The sequence below is a fragment of the Gopherus evgoodei genome, chromosome 4 (assembly GCF_007399415.2).
Source record: "Gopherus evgoodei ecotype Sinaloan lineage chromosome 4, rGopEvg1_v1.p, whole genome shotgun sequence".
Classification (NCBI taxonomy): Eukaryota; Metazoa; Chordata; order Testudines; family Testudinidae; genus Gopherus; species Gopherus evgoodei.
The window spans coordinates 152528304-152547554 of NC_044325.1; the positions used below are offsets into that span (position 1 = coordinate 152528304).

General features: G+C 53.9%; 1 protein-coding gene across 1 annotated transcript; it reads left to right on the forward strand.

The window, feature by feature from the left end:
• Positions 1 to 83: 83 nt before the first annotated feature.
• LOC115651302 (zinc finger protein 271-like) lies at positions 84 to 17451 on the forward strand. Its single transcript, XM_030562237.1, has 5 exons — positions 84 to 184; positions 3298 to 3411; positions 4264 to 5630; positions 13902 to 13962; positions 14108 to 17451. The coding sequence occupies exons 1-5, from the start codon at positions 118 to 120 to the stop codon at positions 15193 to 15195; spliced, it is 2697 nt and encodes an 898-aa protein (XP_030418097.1). The 5' UTR covers positions 84 to 117; the 3' UTR covers positions 15196 to 17451.
• The last annotated feature ends 1800 nt before the right edge of the window (positions 17452 to 19251 follow it).

Genomic DNA, 19251 nt, shown 5'->3' on the forward strand with positions numbered 1-19251 from the left:
CTTCCTTATAGTGAATGACGGAAGAAGCTCGATCTCTTTGGTTTCTCCAAGAGAAGGCTCAGAGGTAACTTGATTCGGGTTTACACGCCCCTGCATGGGAAGGAGATTCCTGGGCAGATGGCTCTGTCATCAACAAAGTCTGAACGAGATGCACAGCTGGGAGCTGCAGCAGACCGGAACGAAGGTGCACAGTTTCGACAGTGTGGGGAAGCAGCCACCCGGGCAGCCTTCCCAAGGGACATGGTGGATTCTCCATCACTTGGGGTCTTTAGATGGTGACTGGAAGGTTATCCTCCAAGACATGCTGTAGCTCTGCCACGAGCTGTGGGCTTCATGCAGAGATCTCTGGGTGAGGCTCTGGCCTGCGTTACAGAGCTCAAACTAGATGATCCCAATGGTCTCTTCTGGCCTTAAAATCATCTTTTAACTAGAGAGTCTCACACTTTGTTGCTTCTGCAGGCGGAGCCCGTTGCACAAGCCAGGGGCTCCTTGCATTCCTACTAGCTCTGGTGGGCCACTCTCTCATCCCTTTCTGTTTCTGGGACTCCCATCCTCACCACACCCTGCCCTGTGTCTGGGGCTCTGTGTGCTCCGGATGACTCCATCCCCCATACAATTATCCCCTGTTCACCTCCTGTTGCTGGGGTTCTATCTGCCTCCCCAGCCCCTATTCTCCCCCTTCTGTGTATCCCCACTTCCCCCATATCAGAGTCCCTCATTTTCCTTCTACCAGGGGTTCTCTATGCCCCCAGGTCTCTGTGCTCCTATTCCCCCTGTACCAGGGTCCCTCATTCTCCCCCTCATGCCAGGGGCTTTGTATGCCCCCTCACACGCCCCTTTGCCCCTTCCCCGTTTTTATTTTCTGTCTGGGAGCTGAGTCATGCAGGATGTCAACCTTTTAAACTGAGCTGGGGGTGCTGGGACCCAGGAAGGTGTGAACAGCTGTCATCAACCTCTTCTTTGAGCTATGGACAATTACAGAGATGGAGGAAGCTGTAGTTCTGTTAACCAAAGACCAAGGGCTATGTGCACCCCTTTTCCCCATTCTGTTTTTTTTTTTGACCAGATCTATGGGGTTCTGCCCATTGATGCCTAGAACGTGGCCTGAAATTGCAGAATTGATCAGCCATGGTATTCAACAGTGATCATGTTATAGACCATCAGAGAAATGTCATCAAAGTTGAGTGCAGTGATGTGTGGGTGGAGATGCTTTGGTGGGAGCTTAAATTTGATCGGATGCCAGGAAAACATGTTGAGAGAGCCCCTGTCCCTGAATTACATGGGGTGGGGGAGAAAGTTCAGAGCTTAGACATAGTGGGCACTAGAGCCTCCTTGAAATCACTTTACACCAGCTGAGAGTCTGACCACATTGGGTCTCCTCCAATTTCTTCCATATGGGATAGAATCCTGTGCCCTTGCTCATTAAGATGTCTTGTGACCTTCATGGGTGGGGTGCCAGGGGACAGGCTGATATGGCAGGGGACCAGGTTTATGGGCTGACATTATTTGGTTATCTGTTTTGGAGACAGGGTTCTCTAGCCAGGCGGCAAGGAAACTTAGTTCTGGAAGTATCTGCATTCGGGTCTGTTACTTTCCCCTCCCCTGCTCAGCAGAAATCGTTAACCTCCAGGCCCAGCCTGTACCCTAGAGATCTATGCCTGTCCCGAATTAAGAACATAAGAACGGCCATACTGGGTCAGACCAAAGGTCCATCTAGCCCAGTATCCTGTCTACCGACAGTGGCCAATGCCAGGTGCCCTAGAAGGAACGAACAGAATAGGAATCAGGTGATCCATCCCATTACCCAGTCCCAGCTTCAGGATTTGGAATCCAATGCTGCAGGCTCTTTGCTCTGCTGGATCTTGCAGCCTCTTGTAATGATGCCCGTGGCCGGGATATTTGCATGGATTGAACCCAGGAGCTCTGGATCAAAAAGCTCAAGGTATGGCTGCCTGAGTGATGGGAGCAGGGCGCTCAGCTGAGAGGCTGTAGGAAGCTCATAAACGTCCATAAAGAGTCTGGCCACTATATGGGGACACATGAGTCACCCTGTGTGGGTTATTCTTCGGGTTGGGGGCAAGTCCCAAAGGTTGCTAAAAACCAGAGCTCCCTGTAAGGCCTCCTGGCCTCTCCAGCGCTTGGCTCCTCAGTGATAGGTCAGGAGCCAGTGACATCAGGGGAATGTCCCCTCTGTGCCCAGAGCTCCCAGATGTCTGACCATCCCCACCCCCAATATCAGTTCCCAGTGTGTACCCAGATCCCACTCCCACACTCCAGCTCCCGGAGCCAGGGCTGGATTTCCAGTTAGGAACAGGAGACCCGTGCCCGGGGTGCCGCTGGCGTTCTAGGGGCACCTAAAAGTCAAAGGAGCGGGTTAAAGTTTTGTATTTTTAAGGAGAACCATGAAGGTGAGCTGCAGGCATGGGTGGGGGAGGGTGAAGAGGCTGTGCCTGAGAGGCATAAGGTATCAATCTGGCCCTGCCTGGAGCCCCCACTACAAGGGCAGGGGTTACAACAGCCCAGGATATGCCAGGGCCCGGCCCGGGGGGGGGTGCAGGGTTCCCGGGAGGGCGCGAAGTTCTCGCATTGTAAGTGGTGTGCAGGATATCCCTTATCTGCCTGCGGGGGGCGGGTTTAGACACCGGCTTCTCCCCGGGGCTCGGTTGGGGCGGGAGACCGTGGCTAGGATAGATCAGCTCCGCAGTCTCCCGATGCCGGCGGCCTGGCGAGCTCAGAGTTAAAACCAGCGAGCTCCGAGCCCCGGGCCGGAAGGGAGCGGCCGGCGCTGCCCAGGCCCACGTGTGGCTGGAGTCGGGAGAGGCGGCGGGGCCCCGGGGAGACGCAGCCGCAGAGGCAGGAAATCGCTGCCCTGGGGGGTGGGCTGGGGTCGGAGCCGAACTGGGACCGGAGACTTCCCCCCTCTCCGCAGCCAGCTCCGGGGTCTGCAGCTGAGCCTGGCAGGGTCCCTGCTCCAGCCCTGGGTTATTTCCTGCCCTGCTCTCCGCCTGCACGTTCAATAAACCTCCAGTGCTTAAATCCACCTGTAGCTCCTTCCTGTCCGGACCCATCGCTGCAGGGGGCCAGCTCCCCGCCCGTGTGCCTGGAGATCCCTGATTCCCCTGCAGGGGGTGCGGCCCATCTGCCCCCAGGGGTCTCCCCGCCTCAAAGGGCCCCTGGGAACATCCCCTCCGCAGCAGAGAGCTGGGCCACGATCCAAGCCTGGGCATGTTCTCTGCACCGAGCCCTGGGGGGAGATTTCACGGAGCCCCGTCTCACCTTCTTTCTTCTCCTGAACAGGAGTCCCCATCATCAACCCAACCACAATCCCCCGGATGGAGCGAGGGGAAGAGCCCAGGGTCCCAGATCTCCAGAGCTCTGAGGGGAGGAAGATCCCAAGAGGTGCCCGTGCAGGTGAGGAATGAGCAACACTGGCTTGGAGACCATCCTGGAACAAAGGGAAAAGCTGGGATCCCAGCAAAGCCACCAGGAGCCCCCCAGTTCTGTCTCCGCTCGTATGGCAGCACGTACACGCCTTGCTCAGGTTCGGTGCCCCACTGCGCCAGGTGCTGCACAAACAGAGAGCTAGCACCTGACCTGAAGAGCTTTCTCTCTTAAGAGGCAAAGGGTGCTGGGCGGGAAAGGAATGCAACATACAAGGGTTTGGCTTGACATAGCTCCGTGTATTGGGCCCTTGCAATGTATGGTCAGATCCACAGCTAATGTCAATCAGTGTTGCTGGTTGATTCACACCAGCCCCACTGTCTCTGTGGAGCTACGGGTGATTCGCACCAGCTGCGGATCAGGCCCCATTGACTCCATCGGAGTGATGCCGGTTTACGCAAGCATGGGATCTAGCTTGATCTGCACCTTAAATACCAACTGGTACTCACCGCTTCCTTCATCCTGGTTATAAAAGATTAAATGAGCGTTGCAATACGAGTTTCAGATATATCCTCATTATCCAAAGCTCTGAGTTTTCGCTCCTACCCTTCGTGTCATGTACAAATGTAAATAATTCCCTAATCATCTTGTCTCACTCAGTATCATCCCAAGCAGGTCACTCCCAGCTCCCACCTGTCCTGCCTAACGCCTGGCAGGAGCCCTCCCTCCCCTCAGCCTTTCTCTGAGGGCTCATCTGGGCCAATGGAGCGGAACCTGCCCCTCCTCTCTCTTTAGGGAAGGGTTTGTGGGAATTTGCTTCCTGCCCATCAGGTTTTCTGCTCCGTGACAAACCCTTTTGCCTCCCTTCTCTCGCCAGCACAGGTAACAAGCCCTGGCTAGATTCTCTCTCTCTCCCAGTAGGTGCCGGGACAGCCAGTGAGAATGGGGAGGAGAATCCCCATCACGAAGGGCCTGCAGAACAAGAGCAACACGGGATGTCCTGGAGCCCCGAGCAGGGAGATGTCGGTGAGGCAGGACGGCAGCAAGGAGACCTTATGAGGGAGAGCTCTGCTGAACAGGAAGGAGATCCCTGGCAGCTCCAAGACTTCTCTGGCTGTCAGGAGGAGAGACTGGTCATATGTGGGCAGTGTGGGGAGAGCATCTCTCAATACAAAGACCTCGCTGAGCACCAGAGATCCCATAGAGGGGAGAGACCCCATCAATGCCCTGACTGCGGGAAGGGTTTCACCTGCAGCTCCCACCTCCTCCAGCACCAGCGCACCCACACTGGTGAGAGACCCTTCCAGTGCCCCGACTGCGGGAAGGGCTTTGGGGTCAGCTCCCACCTTGTTGTCCACCAACGGGTCCACACGGGGGAGCGCCCCTACAAATGCCCCAGCTGCGGGAAGGGCTTTAGCCAGAGCTCCCACCTGGCCAAGCACCAGCGCATCCACACTGGGGAGCGGCCCTACAGGTGTGCAGCCTGTGGGAAGAGCTTTGGGGACAGCTCCTACCTGATCCAGCACCAGTACACCCACACCGGGGAAAGCCCCAGCCTGGCTGGTGGGATGGGTGCGGAGGAGAGGCCTTACCCATGTCCCCAGTGCGGGAAGAGCTTTGGCACCAAGCTGGCCTTGAGCCGGCACCAGAAGGTGCACAGCGAGGAGCGGCCCTATGAGTGCGCTGAATGCGGGAAGAGTTTCAAGCTAAGCCGGCTGCTTATTCAACACCAGCGGATCCACACTGGGGAGCGGCCCTACCGATGCCCCGACTGCGGGCAAAACTTCGGCCGCAGCTCCCACCTCCGCTCGCACCAGCACATCCACACCGGCGAGAAACCCCACCCTTGCCCTGACTGCGGGAAGGGCTTCAGCCACGGCTTCCAGCTGGCTCAGCACCGGCGTGTCCACACGGGAGAGCGGCCCTACGGGTGCCCTGACTGCGGGCGCAGCTTCAGCCACCGCTCCACCCTCATCAAGCACCAGCGCACCCACACCGGGGAGCGGCCCTACCACTGTGCCCAGTGTGGCAAGGACTTCAACTGGAGCTCGGCGTTCATCAAGCACCGCCGGACCCACTCGGAGGAGCGGCCCTTCCGCTGCGCAGACTGTGGGAAGGGCTTCCGTGAGAGCTGCACCCTCATCCAGCACCAGAAGATCCACTCAGAAGAGAAACCCTACAAATGCCCCGACTGCTGCAAGAGCTTCAGCCTCAGCTCCTACCTCGCCCGACACCAGAAAATGCACACGGCCTAGGGACACCGGCGGGGGAGCCTGCCCTGCCCGCACAGGGGCATTGTGGGTACCTTTCTGAAGTGGGTATGCACCCCCTGCTTGCACAGAGATGTCCTCTTGCCTTCCCTCTGGTGACTGGAGCATGTATCAGAATTTATGTGGAATTTGTGGCCCTGGAGGTTTTTAAGAACAGTTCCAGATCTCGGACAGGTCCCACCTCTCATTGATGGTCCAGGTATATTTGATCCTGCCTCAGTGTGGAGGGGAGGACTAGGTGACCTCTCAAGGACCCTTCCAGCCCTACATTTCTATGACTCTGTGAGTCTGCTGCTAACTCCTAAACTGATTGGATTTCCCATGGGACGAAAACTTTGAATTTCAGAGATTTTAAAAATTTGATTTTTTCGTCCTGATTTGTTGAAAGATCCAAATTTTTCACAAAATATTGTTGGGCAAAATATTTCAGCTGATTTATTGTTTTGACTAATTATATCTTCTGTGATATGAGAGTGTTTCGCCACCAGGGCGTTTTCTTGTGGCCACTGCCTCCTGGGCTGTGATGGGGGCAGGGAGGCACAAAGCAGTGGCCCCTCTGCCAGGGTCGCCAGCAGTGGTTGGTTCCTACCCCCCTCTGGAGACACAAACGCTGGAGGTGCAGGCAGCTGGTGAATTACCCACCTTCCCGGGGGTAAGGGGGTAACCGTGGCAGGCTGTGGTTCATGCTCTGGCCCCAGGCTCACCATCCCCTACACCATCAACCCCCCCCATTATCCCTGGGCCCTGCTGCCTCCCTGCCCCCTCCCTATCCAGGGCTTTATCTCTCCCAGGGCTTGCTGGGGCTGAGTAAGTCTGCTGTGAAAAATATTAACAAACATACAAATATCACTTTCACAGCAGAAGACTTACCAGCTAGCAAGTCTTGGGGGTGGGGGAAATACAACCAAAAAAGCAAAAGAAACAACAAAACAGACAAGAACATGCAAAGCACCTTATTTGTGTTTCTATTCTATTTATGTCCAGTAAAGAATAGAAACAGCTGTAAATTATTTTCATTACTCAGCCTGAAAAAACCCTACATGAATACATTACATCGATTTGGACATACGTGCATCTTTATTTGTTTTTACTAAAGTTAATTAAATATTTTAGGAAAAATTGTCAGTGTGGTCACCCGCAAGAGTTGGTGGCCGCACTCAGAGAGCACCAAAAAATTTGTGAAAACCCCTGGTCTAGTGGATCGCACACTGCACTAAGACATGGGTTCTAGTCCCAGCTCTGCCACTGGCCTGCTGGGTGACCTTGGGCATGTCATGTCACACTTCTGTGCCTCAGTTTCCCCATCTGTAAAATGAGGGTGATGATACTTTACCTCCTTTGTAAAGCACTTTGAGATCCAGTTGATGAAAAGCACCATATATAGGAGCTTGGCAGTATTATATTGTACATTTTAATATAAAGTAAAAGTCAAAATGATAAAGTAATATTCATAGATTCCAAGGCCAGAAGGACCATTGTCATCAGCCAACCTGACCTCCTGCAGAACACAGGCCATAGAACTTCCCCAAAAAAATTCCAAGAGCAGAGCTTTTTTGAAAAACGTACAATCTTGATTTAAAAATTGCCAGTGATGGAGAATCCATCACTTCATAAACTGGTCCAATGGTTAATTACTCTCAGTGTTAAAAATGGACACGTTATTTCCAGTCTGAATTTGTCTAGCTTCAACTTCCGGCCTTTGGAAGTTGTTATACCTTCTTTTGCTAGATGGAAGAGTCCATTATCGCGTATTTGTTTCCCCTGTAGGGACTTAGACTGTGATCGAGTCTATAACTTCTCTGTGTTAAGGTAAATGGAGAGACTCAAGGAGATCAGTCGCTATGGGGTAGGTTGTGGGGCTAACTGCTGTGATCATTAGAACCCCGCAGGAGATGGACTGGTAGAGCTGAAAGACGTGATTACCGAAGAACAGGGTCCCAGGGAGAGCCAGGGAATGAGTTCTCTGGGCACTCAGAGGCCGTGTTTACATGAGAGTGACTGGGCTAGAGCGCCACAAATCTGGGTTTGGTTCCTGGTTCTGTTCCAGCCTCTTCATGAGATCATGGGCATCTTTGTCTCAGTTTCCCTATCTGTCCCTTTCTCTGTTTAGTTTGTCATTTCTTCAAGCCAGGACCTGTTTCTGACTTTGTGTCTTTGCAACACCCAGCACAACGGGGCCCTGAGATGCTACTGTAATACAGATAAAGAAATGGGAGCGTGAAACCTTACTATTTCTTTACTACCACAACAGAGTTGTGTGGCTTAGTTTGGACAAGGGTGGGGTGCCTTAGACCTGGCTAATTTGGACACCTTGATATTGGATACCTTTATATGGTTGTCTCTCTTTGTTTTTCTTAACAAATCTTGTTTCAGTAAGATCCACATTGCCTTGGACTCTCAGGAATTTCCCAGAAGGATAAACGAGCCATCAGCCTTTCCGGAGGGGTGAGTGTTGGGACCTAACTGCTTGTGAATTCTGGTCTAAAGGGTTGAAGCAAAGTGTGTCATTCCCTGGGCTATGTCTAAGGGACAGGTCAGTTCAGCTAAACCCATCAAGATTCCTCCTGACCCTGCCCAGCCAGCTCAGGAATTATGGTCCAGGGGGTAAGAATCTTTCTCCTATGGCTGTGTCACACCCAGCCAATGGAAGATGCTGAATAACCAGGGCAAGTTGAAGGGGTGTAAATTCACAGCAAGATTTCCTTTGCTTAGTGGGAGGTTCCTGTTATTTAATCCCATCTGTCCCAGCATGCTCTGGTTGCTGCTTTCCCTTGCCCGGGGTGGGGGGACTTCAGTCTGCAAGGGCAGGCACTGGTCCCATCTCACCACAATAATGATCTCGAAAAATGATCTGAGGGAGGTGAATGCCTTTATCTCTAGAGGTGGTGGGGGAAAGCCAGCTGAAGTCTCTTCCCTGTCCTCAGCAGGCCCCAAAGGACACAACCCCATCTAGGGTGACCAGATGTCTGATTTTATAGGGACAGTCCCAATTGTGGCTTAATGTTCTATAGGTGCCTATTTCCCCTCCACACCTCGTCCTGATTTTTCATACTTGCTGTCTGGTCACCCTAACCCCATCCCAACTGCACCCAGCAGTCTGTACAGCAGTCACGGAACCTTCCAAGCCTCAGTGTTCCATCTGCCCCCATGGCCATGGAACATTCCTGACCCCAAGATTCCATCTGCCACAGGTTCCAGGCCCCAGTGTTCAACTTATCCTGGAACCGCCTGAACCCCAAAGTTCCAACTGCCACAGACCCCTCCTAGCTGGAGCTGTGAGTGGGGGCGCCAAGCACAGGGGAGATGCAGAGAGGAGAGTCTCAGTGAGAGGCAGCTCCTAGGGAGGGAGAGAATCAGCAGCAGAGACAGGAAATCGCTGCCTGGAGGGAGAAGCCACAGGGACAAGGGGATAGAACCAGAGCTGGGACCAGAGAGATCCCCCCCACCCGCCTCCAGCCAGCCCTGGGAGCTGCATGGAGGGAGGTGGGGTCTGTGCAGCTGAGACCAGAAGGGTTCTCCACCCCCCATGCCCCCCAGCAAGTTTCAGGACAGCACAGGAGATCTGTGCAGCAGAGTGCCCCAGCCACATTTGGGTGTCATGGAGTGCGTGAACACAATAGGCTGCTGGGAACAGGAGGGTCTGTCTGCTCCCTGAGAGGCCAGACAGACGGATGTTCCCAGTTGGGGGGCAGCCACCTCCATAAGGCACCCAGCTCCTCTCTCCACAGCGCTTAGCTGCTAGTTCTCCTGGACCCAGGGCAGCCCATGAAGCTCCCAGGCACCTGGCCACACTTATCTCCTTAATCTAAAATGGGTGATGTGTGTGTGTGTGGCGGTGGAAACCCATGATTCGTCGCATGTCACCCCAGAATTGTCAGATTCCAATGAGCTTTTCCGTGTCAAACCTGGTCTTTGCAGGGTGGTTTCTCACTGTGTGACTTAAATAAACCAGGATTTTTTTTTTTAAAGGAAACTAGGAAAAACAATTCCATCATATACGACCCTAAGAATCTTATCACACAGGTGACTGGCGAGACCTGAGCACCTTTTGTTCTGTGGACCAGCCACTAGAGGGGGATGTGGCAACGCTTTTAGCCCACAAGTCACACAATCAATTGGTCAACAACCACTGAATGTCGGATCAGCTTCCCTGAGTTCTCTCCCTAGTTCTGGAAGGGATGTGGGGCCTGGTGAGGTAGAGCAGGCTGGGCTGGGAGCCAGGACTCCTGGGTTCTATCTGCAGTGCTGGAGCACTCGGAGTCTAGAGCAGTGGTTACAGATCAGATCATAGGGGAACACAATGTTCTGGCCTGTTCCTTACAAAAGACCTCCGGGGCCTGTGGACACTGGAGGCTCCCAGGCATTCTGTGGCTCTGCCCCAGCCTATCCATTCCCAGCAGGTGTCCAGACCCCGCTCCCCCGGTGACGCTCTAGTTCCCAGCTGGCTGTGATCGCTGTGGCCCCTGGGGAAATGAACACCCCCTCCCTCCATGCTTTGCACTCTCCTGGCTCTGATCCTGGAGCCCCAGTTATAATGGCCTTGGATACATCAGAGAAAGAGCTGTGGGGGATATTCCCTGGGGGCTCTTTGGGAGGGAGCATGGTTCCTTCATTAGGAACATCCCGTAGGGGGTAGAATTCCCAGTAGATTTTGTGGGGTGCTGCATTAAAGTTCAGCCAGGCCTGTAATGGGTCCCCCAATATCTGCTCCTGCTGTGAGTTCTCTCTGGGACTGTGAGCCTGAAAGGATCCGGTCCCTCCTGCCCCACACAGCCCTAGCCAGGGTGTCTGTGTTATCCGCCACAGGGAATTTGCACCTGTCCACTGAACTCCTCCCATGCTGGCTCCTTAGGGTCCCAGCTGAACCTCCAAACCAAGACCTGGTGCCTGGATGGGCACTGGGGCAGGGCTACCAACTTGGTGAGACTGGGCGATCAGAAGATGGGGCAAGAGGAGCGAACGGATGGGCATGTGGGTATGCCAGGGATGGGGGGGCAGGGGTCTCCCCTGAAGGTGTAGGGAATGGTCCATCCGCTACAGGAGGGATCTATACCCCCTTCTCTCCAGCCCAGCCCCCCCCCCCCCCCCGGGGTACCCTGCATCCCTCCGCCCCGTGCAGAGCCTCTCCCTTCTGCTGGCGCCACCAGGCCGGGATAGCCAAAGCGGATCTTCCCAGAGCGGAGCCGTCCGCGGGGTTGCAATAGCGCAGGGACCTTCCTGTCCAACCCCCTGCCTGCACCCTGGGCTGGAGCCTCCGGCAGCACCTGCTGCCCACGGGGCCGGATCCGCCGTCTGCAATGAGCCCCACCTCCCCCCAGGGAACCAACCAATAACCCGCCCCACCCCGTGCGCTCCGGCCGGGCGGTGAGTGGGGGCGAAGGGGAGGGAGGGAAACAGCAGCCGAGGCAGGAAATCGCTGCCTGGAGGAAGCGGCCGCAGGGCCGGGGGGGGGTGGTCGGAGCCGAAGGGGGGTCTGGGACCGGAGGAACCCCCCCAGCCAGCTCAAGGGGGAGGTGGGTCTGTGCAGCTGAGCGCATCAGCCCCCCGCCCCCAGCCCAGTAGGGAGCCCCCGGGACACCGCTGGAGGTTGAGGTTTGTACCACTTCCTTGGAGCAAAGTTACTGACCCCAGGCAGGGAAGGGGAGACGTGCGCTGAGATCTGCCCTCCCCCCCACCCCCAGCACTCAGGGGTGCTGGGAGAATTTGTGTGAGAGCCACTGAACCAAACTGTCGAGCTCGGATCTGCTAGAAACCACCCCCTAGTCCCAGCACCTCTGCCGCTCTGTGCGCAGCACTGACATGGCACGAGAAGGGTTAACGCGCTGTGTGGTTTCAAGGCCCTTAGGTGATCTTTGCAAGATGAGTTCTACTGCGAAGTGTGACTCAGGCCCCAAAACACCTCTTCCCTGCTTCATAGGTCAGAGCAGTAACAGCCTCGTTGTGCTAGAATTTGTGGAGGGGGTTGGATGAGATTATAAATGTAGATGATAGAGGCACTAGTGTTGATTTAAGATAGACGTCTGGGAGGTATGTGCATTGGTGCGGCATGACATTTTGAATAAAAACTAGACCGATGTAAAATTAACCTGGCACACGAGAGGGACCAAAAGCCGGCTAAGCGGTGGGTCTGAAAATGTAACTCTAAATGGGAAATCATCATCAAGTGGGTGTATTTCTAACGGGGTTCCACCACAAGGATCGGTTCATGGCCCCCCACTATGTAATATTTTTATTGATGGCCAGGAAGAAAACATGAAATCGTCACTGATAAAGTTTGCAGACAACACACAAACTGGGAGGAGCGATGGATAACAAGGAGGACAAGTCGCTGATGCTGAGCGAGCTGGATTGCTTGGTAGACTGGGTGGAAGCGAAGAATCTGTGTTTCAATATGGCTAAATGAGGGGTGAAAGTAACACTCAACACTTACTGGAGTAGGAGGTGAGGCCTTGGGCGGAAGGGGCTGGGCCAGGGGTCAGCATCCCCAGCCAGCCCATCCAGGCTGCCTGGCCCGCGCCACCTGAGGGCAATTTAAATCGCCGGCCCCAGGGCAGCTGCTCCTTTTGCCCTCAAAGCAGGGTCCTTTGCCGCAGCAGCGCTTTAAAGTCAGCTGCATACGGGCCGGTACGAGCAGCCACTTTTTACCAATACGCCGGACCTCGGCCCGTACCAGCTTACTTTCACCCTGGCTAAATGTGAATATAGAGAAATAAAGAATGCAGATGATGCTTACAACTTTACCCTGGGAAGCAATGCCTCTGAAGACTTGGGGGTCATGGCAGATAATCAGCTGACCATGAGCTCCCCATGTGACATGGTGGCTGAAAGGGATAAGATATCATTTAGTTGGGGTTGGTTCTGCTTTGAGCAGGGGGTTGGACTAGATGACCTCCTGAGGTCTCTTCCCACCTGAATCTTCTATGATTCTATGCATAAGCAGATGCATACGCAGCGCTATCGTGAGTAGGAGTAGGGTGGTTACTTCACTTCTATATTTGGCACTGGTGTGACCGCTGCCGGAGCACTGTGTGTCCATTCTTGTGTCCACAGTTCAAGAAGGATGTTGATACCTTGGCGAGAGAGTTCAGAAAAGAGCCACGAGAATGAGTAAAGGATTAAGAAACAGGCTTTAAAGTGAGAGACCTGGAATCTATTTAGTTTAACAAGGAGAAGGTTAAGGGGTGACTTGTTACAATCTTTAAGCACTTGCCGGGGGAACAAATGTTTGATAATGGGTTTTTCAATGGAGCAGACAAATATGTAAGATAATCCCGTGACTGCAAGTTGAAGCTAGACAAATTCAGACTGGAAATAAGACGTCCGTTTTTACAGTGAGGGTAATTAACTGGAAGATTTTAGCAGGGGTTGTGGTAGATTCTCCATCACTGGCAATTTTAAATTCGATGGGATGTTTTTGTCTAAAAGATCCGCTCTAGGAATTATTTTAGGAAAGTTCTTTGGCCTAATGTTAAGCAGGAGTTCACAACCGATGATCCCAACGGCCTCTTTTGGCCTTAGAATCTATGAATTGTGCTGGGTGGTGCAAAGATCCTAAGATCTGGGCCCCCATTGTGCACAGACCTAGTCTGAGATCAAGCTCCATTGTACCAGACACCACACAGACCCCTACCAAGATCAGGGTCCCGCATTGTGGCGAGGGCTGCATAGACCCTGACCGAGATCAGGACCCCCATTCCACTAAGGAGCTGCACAGACACACAGCGAAAGACCGTCCCTGCTCTGAAGAGCTCATAATCTAAATAGACAAAGGCAGGATTATTATCCCCATTTTACAGATGGGGAAACTGAGGCCCAGAGAGATGCAGTGACTCACCCAGACAGTCTGTAGCAGAGTTCGGAACTGAACCCAGCTTTCCTGAGTCACAGCCTAGCGCCTGAGCCCCAAGGCTGGCCATTTAGATGAGTCCGAGGAAGTGTAACAACCAACAGTAAATGCTCGTTTGCCATCGATTTGCAGCTGGAGCCCTGTACTCAGAGCGTGCATCACTCCTGACTCCCATCCCTCCTGTCTGACCCCTGGCCAGAGCCCTGCCCTCTTCCAGCCTTTCTCTAAGGGCTCAGATAGGCCACTGCAGCAAAACCGGCCCCTCCTCTCCCCTCAGGGAAGGGTTTGGGTGGTTTCATTTCCTGCCCATGAGGTTTTCTGCTTGGGGACAAACTCCTTTTCCTTCCCCTTTCTCCCCAGCACAGGGAAGAAGCCCCAGCTGGATTTTCTCTCTCTCCCAGCAGGAAGGGCCTGCAGGAGCAGAGTCGCAGGGGAGGTCCCAGAGCCTCAAGTGGGGAAATGCTGGTAGGTGACAGGGCAGGATGGCAGCAGGGGGAAGAGAGGATGGGGCAGTGCTGGTAAAGGGCTGTGACTGTGCAGCTCCAGGGCCGATCAGAGCTTGGATCTGAGTCATATTGTGTGTGGTTCATTCTCTCTCTCCCAGCGTGAGAACAAGGAGGAGCCGGGACATTCTCAGGAAGAGGTGTGGCCAGAACCCCACAAATGTCCCTCTTGCCACCCGAGCTGGGGGAGCCACTGACCATCTGCAGCCAGTGTGGGAAGAGCTACAGCCTGAGCACCCAGTTCCTGCGGCACCAGCGGACCCACGTCCGTGAAAAACCCTTCAAGTGCGACGAGTGCGGGAAGAGTTTCGTGGACAGCTCAGCCCTGCTCACGCACCGGCGTGTCCACACTGGGGAGCGGCCCTACCGCTGTGCCGACTGTGGCCGGAGCTTCAGCCGCAGCTCCAACCTGATCCGGCACCAGCGCACCCACCGGGGACTGCGGCCCCACCAGTGCCCCGACTGTGGAAAGAGCTTTGTTGAGGCCTCCTGCTTCCTGCAGCACCGGCACTCCCATGCAGGTGAGCGCCCCTACCTCTGCCCTGACTGCGGGAAGAGCTTCCGCCACCGCTCCGTCCTCCTGGCCCACCGCCGCACCCACCTGGGGGAGCGGCCCTACACCTGCTCTGATTGTGGGAGGAGCTTCCACCAGAGCTCCCAGCTCTCCGCCCACTGCCGGGCTCACCTGGGCATCAGGCCCTTCCAGTGCCCTGACTGTGAGAAGAGCTTCTTGGACAGTTCCTCTCTGATCATCCACCAGCGCATCCACACCGGAGAGAAACCCTACAGGTGCCCTGAGTGCGGGCGCAGCTTCAGCCGCAGCTCCAACCTCCTCCGGCATCAGCGCATCCATGCCAGGGACCAGCCCTTCAAGTGCCCCCAGTGCTGGAGGAGCTTCCGGGATGGCTCGGGTCTGGCTCAGCACGAGGGGTCCCACCTGAAAGCTAAGACGTACCAGTGCACCCAGTGTGGGAAGGGTTTCAGCCAGAGTGCCACCCTCATTAGGCATCAGAGAATTCACACCGGGGAGCGGCCCTACACCTGCTCTGAGTGCGGGAAGAGCTTCAGCCAGAGCTCCACCCTCTTCCGACACCGGAGGATCCACACAGGCGAAAGGCCCTACAAGTGTCCCCAGTGTGGGAAAAGCTTCATCGAGAGCTCGGCCCTGATCCAGCATCAGAGAAGTCACATGTGACAGAGGCTACTAGGGAGTACATCCGTTGGAGGTCAACTATTGGCCAGTATCAGAGTGGTGCTGGTAGGAGCAAGTGCCTGGAATATCATGGATTAATTGGTGGGAGGAAACATCAACCATTGGCCAATGTCAGTGTGGTATTGGCATGACATCATGGCTGGAACATCGTAGATTAATTGGCTGGAGGAGAGGATCAACTATTGACCAATATCACCATGGTGTTGTTGTGCATTTGTGTCTGAAATATCATAGATTCATCAGATGGATGAGAATGTCAACAACTGGCCAATGTCAACATGGCTTTGGTGTGAGAAGTGTGTCTGAATTATCATAAATTAATCAGCCACAGGAGGTCAACCATTGGCCAATGTCAACATGGTTTTGGTGTGAGAATGTGGCTGGATTATTGTAGATAAATCAACCCAAGGCAAAGATCAACCATTGGCCAATGTCAACGTGGTTTTGATGTGAGAATGTGGCTGGACTGTCATAGATAAATTGACTGGAATTTTCAAATGACCCTAATGTTGCAACCAGATTCAAACTCCTCCCTTGGAAATCCCAACCATAGGTGTGAAAGGCCAGAAAGAACCATTACTGTCACCCAGCCTGTCCTTGTGCCTAGCACAATGATATACTGACGTTCAGGAGGTGCGGAGTCTTCTCAGTGGTAATTGTACTTTCCTGTTTCTGTACGAATTGTCTTTTCCAAGGTGTGTTTGATGTGGTATTTAACAAGGTGAAACAAGGTGAAACATTTCCCAAAATGAGACCCCATCATTTCTGCTGTGTAAATGGACCAAATGTCAGTGTTCAAAGTGACCTGCAGAGGGGGAGGAGGGAAAATTAAGGCTGGGTTTGGGTCTCTTTTCTTTATCTTTTGTGAAAAAAGTCTGGCCATTTTATTTTTTAAAAAATTCTGCTTGGTTTGGGTGTGTCCCACAGTAAAGCCGTGTCTACACACAACGTTTGTAGCTCTTTCACTACACTGGTCTAGTTACAGTAGTGTGGGCTCTGTTATACTGTTAGGAAGGGAACGTTTTTGTATTATTGCTGTTCATTTCTATTTACCATAGTGCCTAGGAATCCTTGGTGTGGACCAAAACCCCATGGTGCTTGGTGCTGTACAAAGGCGGAACAAGACGTCATTTCCTGCCCCAGAAACCATACAATCTAAGTCCAAAACAAGAGACCACCGATGGATACAGACGGAATGATGGTGGAGTACAAGGAAACAATGGGACAGTACTGGTCAGAGTGACTGACTGTGGTCTCAGCACCAGCAGTCTCACCCCTGTCAAGTTTTTGGTAGGACTGATGGCATAGGAGGGATTTGAAGGAGGAGGATGTTTAAGGAGGGGCCCCCTCCCTGGCGTGAGGGTTCAGCATGGGAGAAAGCACAAAGGGGTTGGTTGGAAAATGTTAATCCAATCTGGACTGAACAATGGTCAGTGATGGAGAGTCCACCACGACCCTTGGAGAGTTGTTCTTATGCTTAATTATGATCCTCGCAAAACTTTGCCCCTTAGTTCCAGTCTGAATTTGTCTAGCTTCAGCCTCCAGCCATTAGATTTTGTTATGCAATGTAACTGTATCAGTTAAAAAAAAAAAAAATCACACCCTGACCAACAAACTGCTGGTAAAAGACCTATTGGGGAGACAGTAATACTGGTGATAAAGGCCTGCTGTAGGGTGACCAAATGTCCTGATTTTATAGGGACAGTCCCAATTTTGGAGTCTTTTTCTTATACAGGCTCCTATTACCCCCCCACTCCCTGTCCTGATTTTTCACACTTGCTGTCTGGTCACCCATGTCTATTGTTGGAATAGCTTATTCTGTCCGGGGAAATGATATAAGTCAAGCTAAAAGAACTCTTTTGGTGGTATAAGCTATGTCTCCACTAGGGGGCTTGCTAATATAACTATCCTGCTATAACAGGTGTTCTCAAACTTTTTTTGCTGGGACGGGGACCCCCTTTGAAAATACTTCAGGCTGTGATGACCTCCCCCCAAAAAGCGATGCCCCGCTCATGCCATCCTTACTTCTGCGCTGCTGCTGGCAACAGCGCTGCCTTCAGAGCTGGGCGCCAGGCCTGCAGCCACTGCTCTCGCAACCCCCCTACAATAGTCTTGTGGTCCCCTTTTGGGCCAGGAGCCCCCAATTTGAGAAACTCTGTGCTATAAACTATACATTTCCCAAACCCAAAGAAAAGCTCTGGGTAAGTGCGTCTATCTTACCAGCAGAAGTTGGTCCATTAAAAGATATTACAGTACCTCACCCACCTGGTCTCTGATATCTTGGGACCAGCCCGGTTACCAAAGCACTGCATAAGCTACACAGAAAGCTCTTTCTAGTGTAGACGAGACCCAACTCTGTGTGGCTAGACCACGTGGGGAAGGGTTTAGGAGTCTACTCCATCCATGCTCCTGTAGCTCATGGCTCTTCAGAAGTTAATATGCGGCTCCTGGTATAGGCACCAACTCCGGGGCTGGAGCTACGGGCGCCAACTTTCCAATGTGCCGGGGGGAGCTCACTGCTGAACCCCTGGCTCTGCTACAGAAACTGCCCCCACTCCACCCCTTCCTGCCCCCTCCCCTGAGCCTGCCGTGCTCTCACTCCTCCCCCTCGCCCCCCCAGTCTCCTGCGTGCCACAAAACAGAGGCGCGAGAATGGAGGGGGAGGGGCTGCCGGTGGGTGGGAGGTGCTGGGAGCAGGCGGAAGAGCTGATGGAGGGCTGCTGACGTATTACTGTGGCTCTTTGATAAGGTACATTGGTAAATTCTGGCTCCTTCTCGGGTTCAGGCTGGCCACCCCTGTGTTAGACCAACAAGGCCCAGGGTTCAATCATTCCATTTGTCATAGGTGTCGACTCCGTGGGTGCTCCGGGGCTGGAGCACCCACAGGGAAAAATTGGTGGGTGCTCTGCATCCACCAGCATCTCCCTGTCCCCCCCCCCGCCCCAGCTTACCTCCACCTCCGCTCTGCCTCCTCCCCTGAGTGCGCCACGTGCCCACTTTTCCCCCCTAACTCCCAGCACTTGCGCTGCAAAACAGCTGCTTCACGCGACTGGGAGGGAGCGGGGAGGAGGGGGAATGTGACACGCTCGGGGAAGAGGCAGGGCTGGGGTGGGGATTTGGGGAAGGGGTTGGAATGAGGGCAGGCAGGAGTGGGGAAAAGGTGGAGTCAGAGCGGGGCCAGGGTGAGGGGGTGCGAGCACACACCGGCGCCAGGGAAAGTAGGGGCCTATGCCATTGGCTCTCTGTGGCAGTGCAGTGGGGGTAGGGAATTATTCCCTTGGGCTTGGGGAGGGGGTTATTGACCATCCCCCAAGGGAAATCCAGCAGCTGTTAGTGGGGCTAGCCGCACAGTTACAGGCCTGCTCTGGGGAAGTGAAGGGGTTGGGAGATTCCTAACTTTAAGTCTACAGTAGATTCCTTGTGAGACGCAGCTGGTGGGGATGTGTGTAGGGGGCGTTGGGGCTGTTTATAGAGGTATCTCTCGCCTGGTGCTGAGATGCAGCAGCTTCTGGAGTGGAGCATGGGCGTGTTTACCAGGAACATTGCACGGTGCTTAAGGAGGGAAGTGAAAGAGAATCCTGTAGTTGAAGTCACAGCTGGGGGGAGGGTATGGGGGATAGCGGGAAATGAAATGGAATTACCCAGCTGGGGTGCTATTTTTATTGCTGTTTGTATCACAGTAGCAGCCAGGGGCTTTAACTGAGCTCAGACGTCCATTGTGCTGCCCAGACACACAGAGACAGTCCCTGCCCCCAGGAACGTAAAGGATCTAGGTAGAGCAAGGAGCGTTTTTCGTCTCAGGGAGACGAAGGCTCAGAGGCTCGGTGACCTGACCAAGGTTATCCAGGAGCTAATAGCGGAGCCAGGAAATGAACACAGGTCTCCAGCACAAGGCCCTGGCCCCCTCCTGGTTCTGCCAGCAGGCTGCAGGGTCACGCCCCGATGCTGGGGGGAAAGTTCTGGGCTAGTTTCTTCCATTCAGCCCATCGCAGTGGGATCTCTTGGCGTTAACAGGCACAACCCCTACTCCCAAAGCCA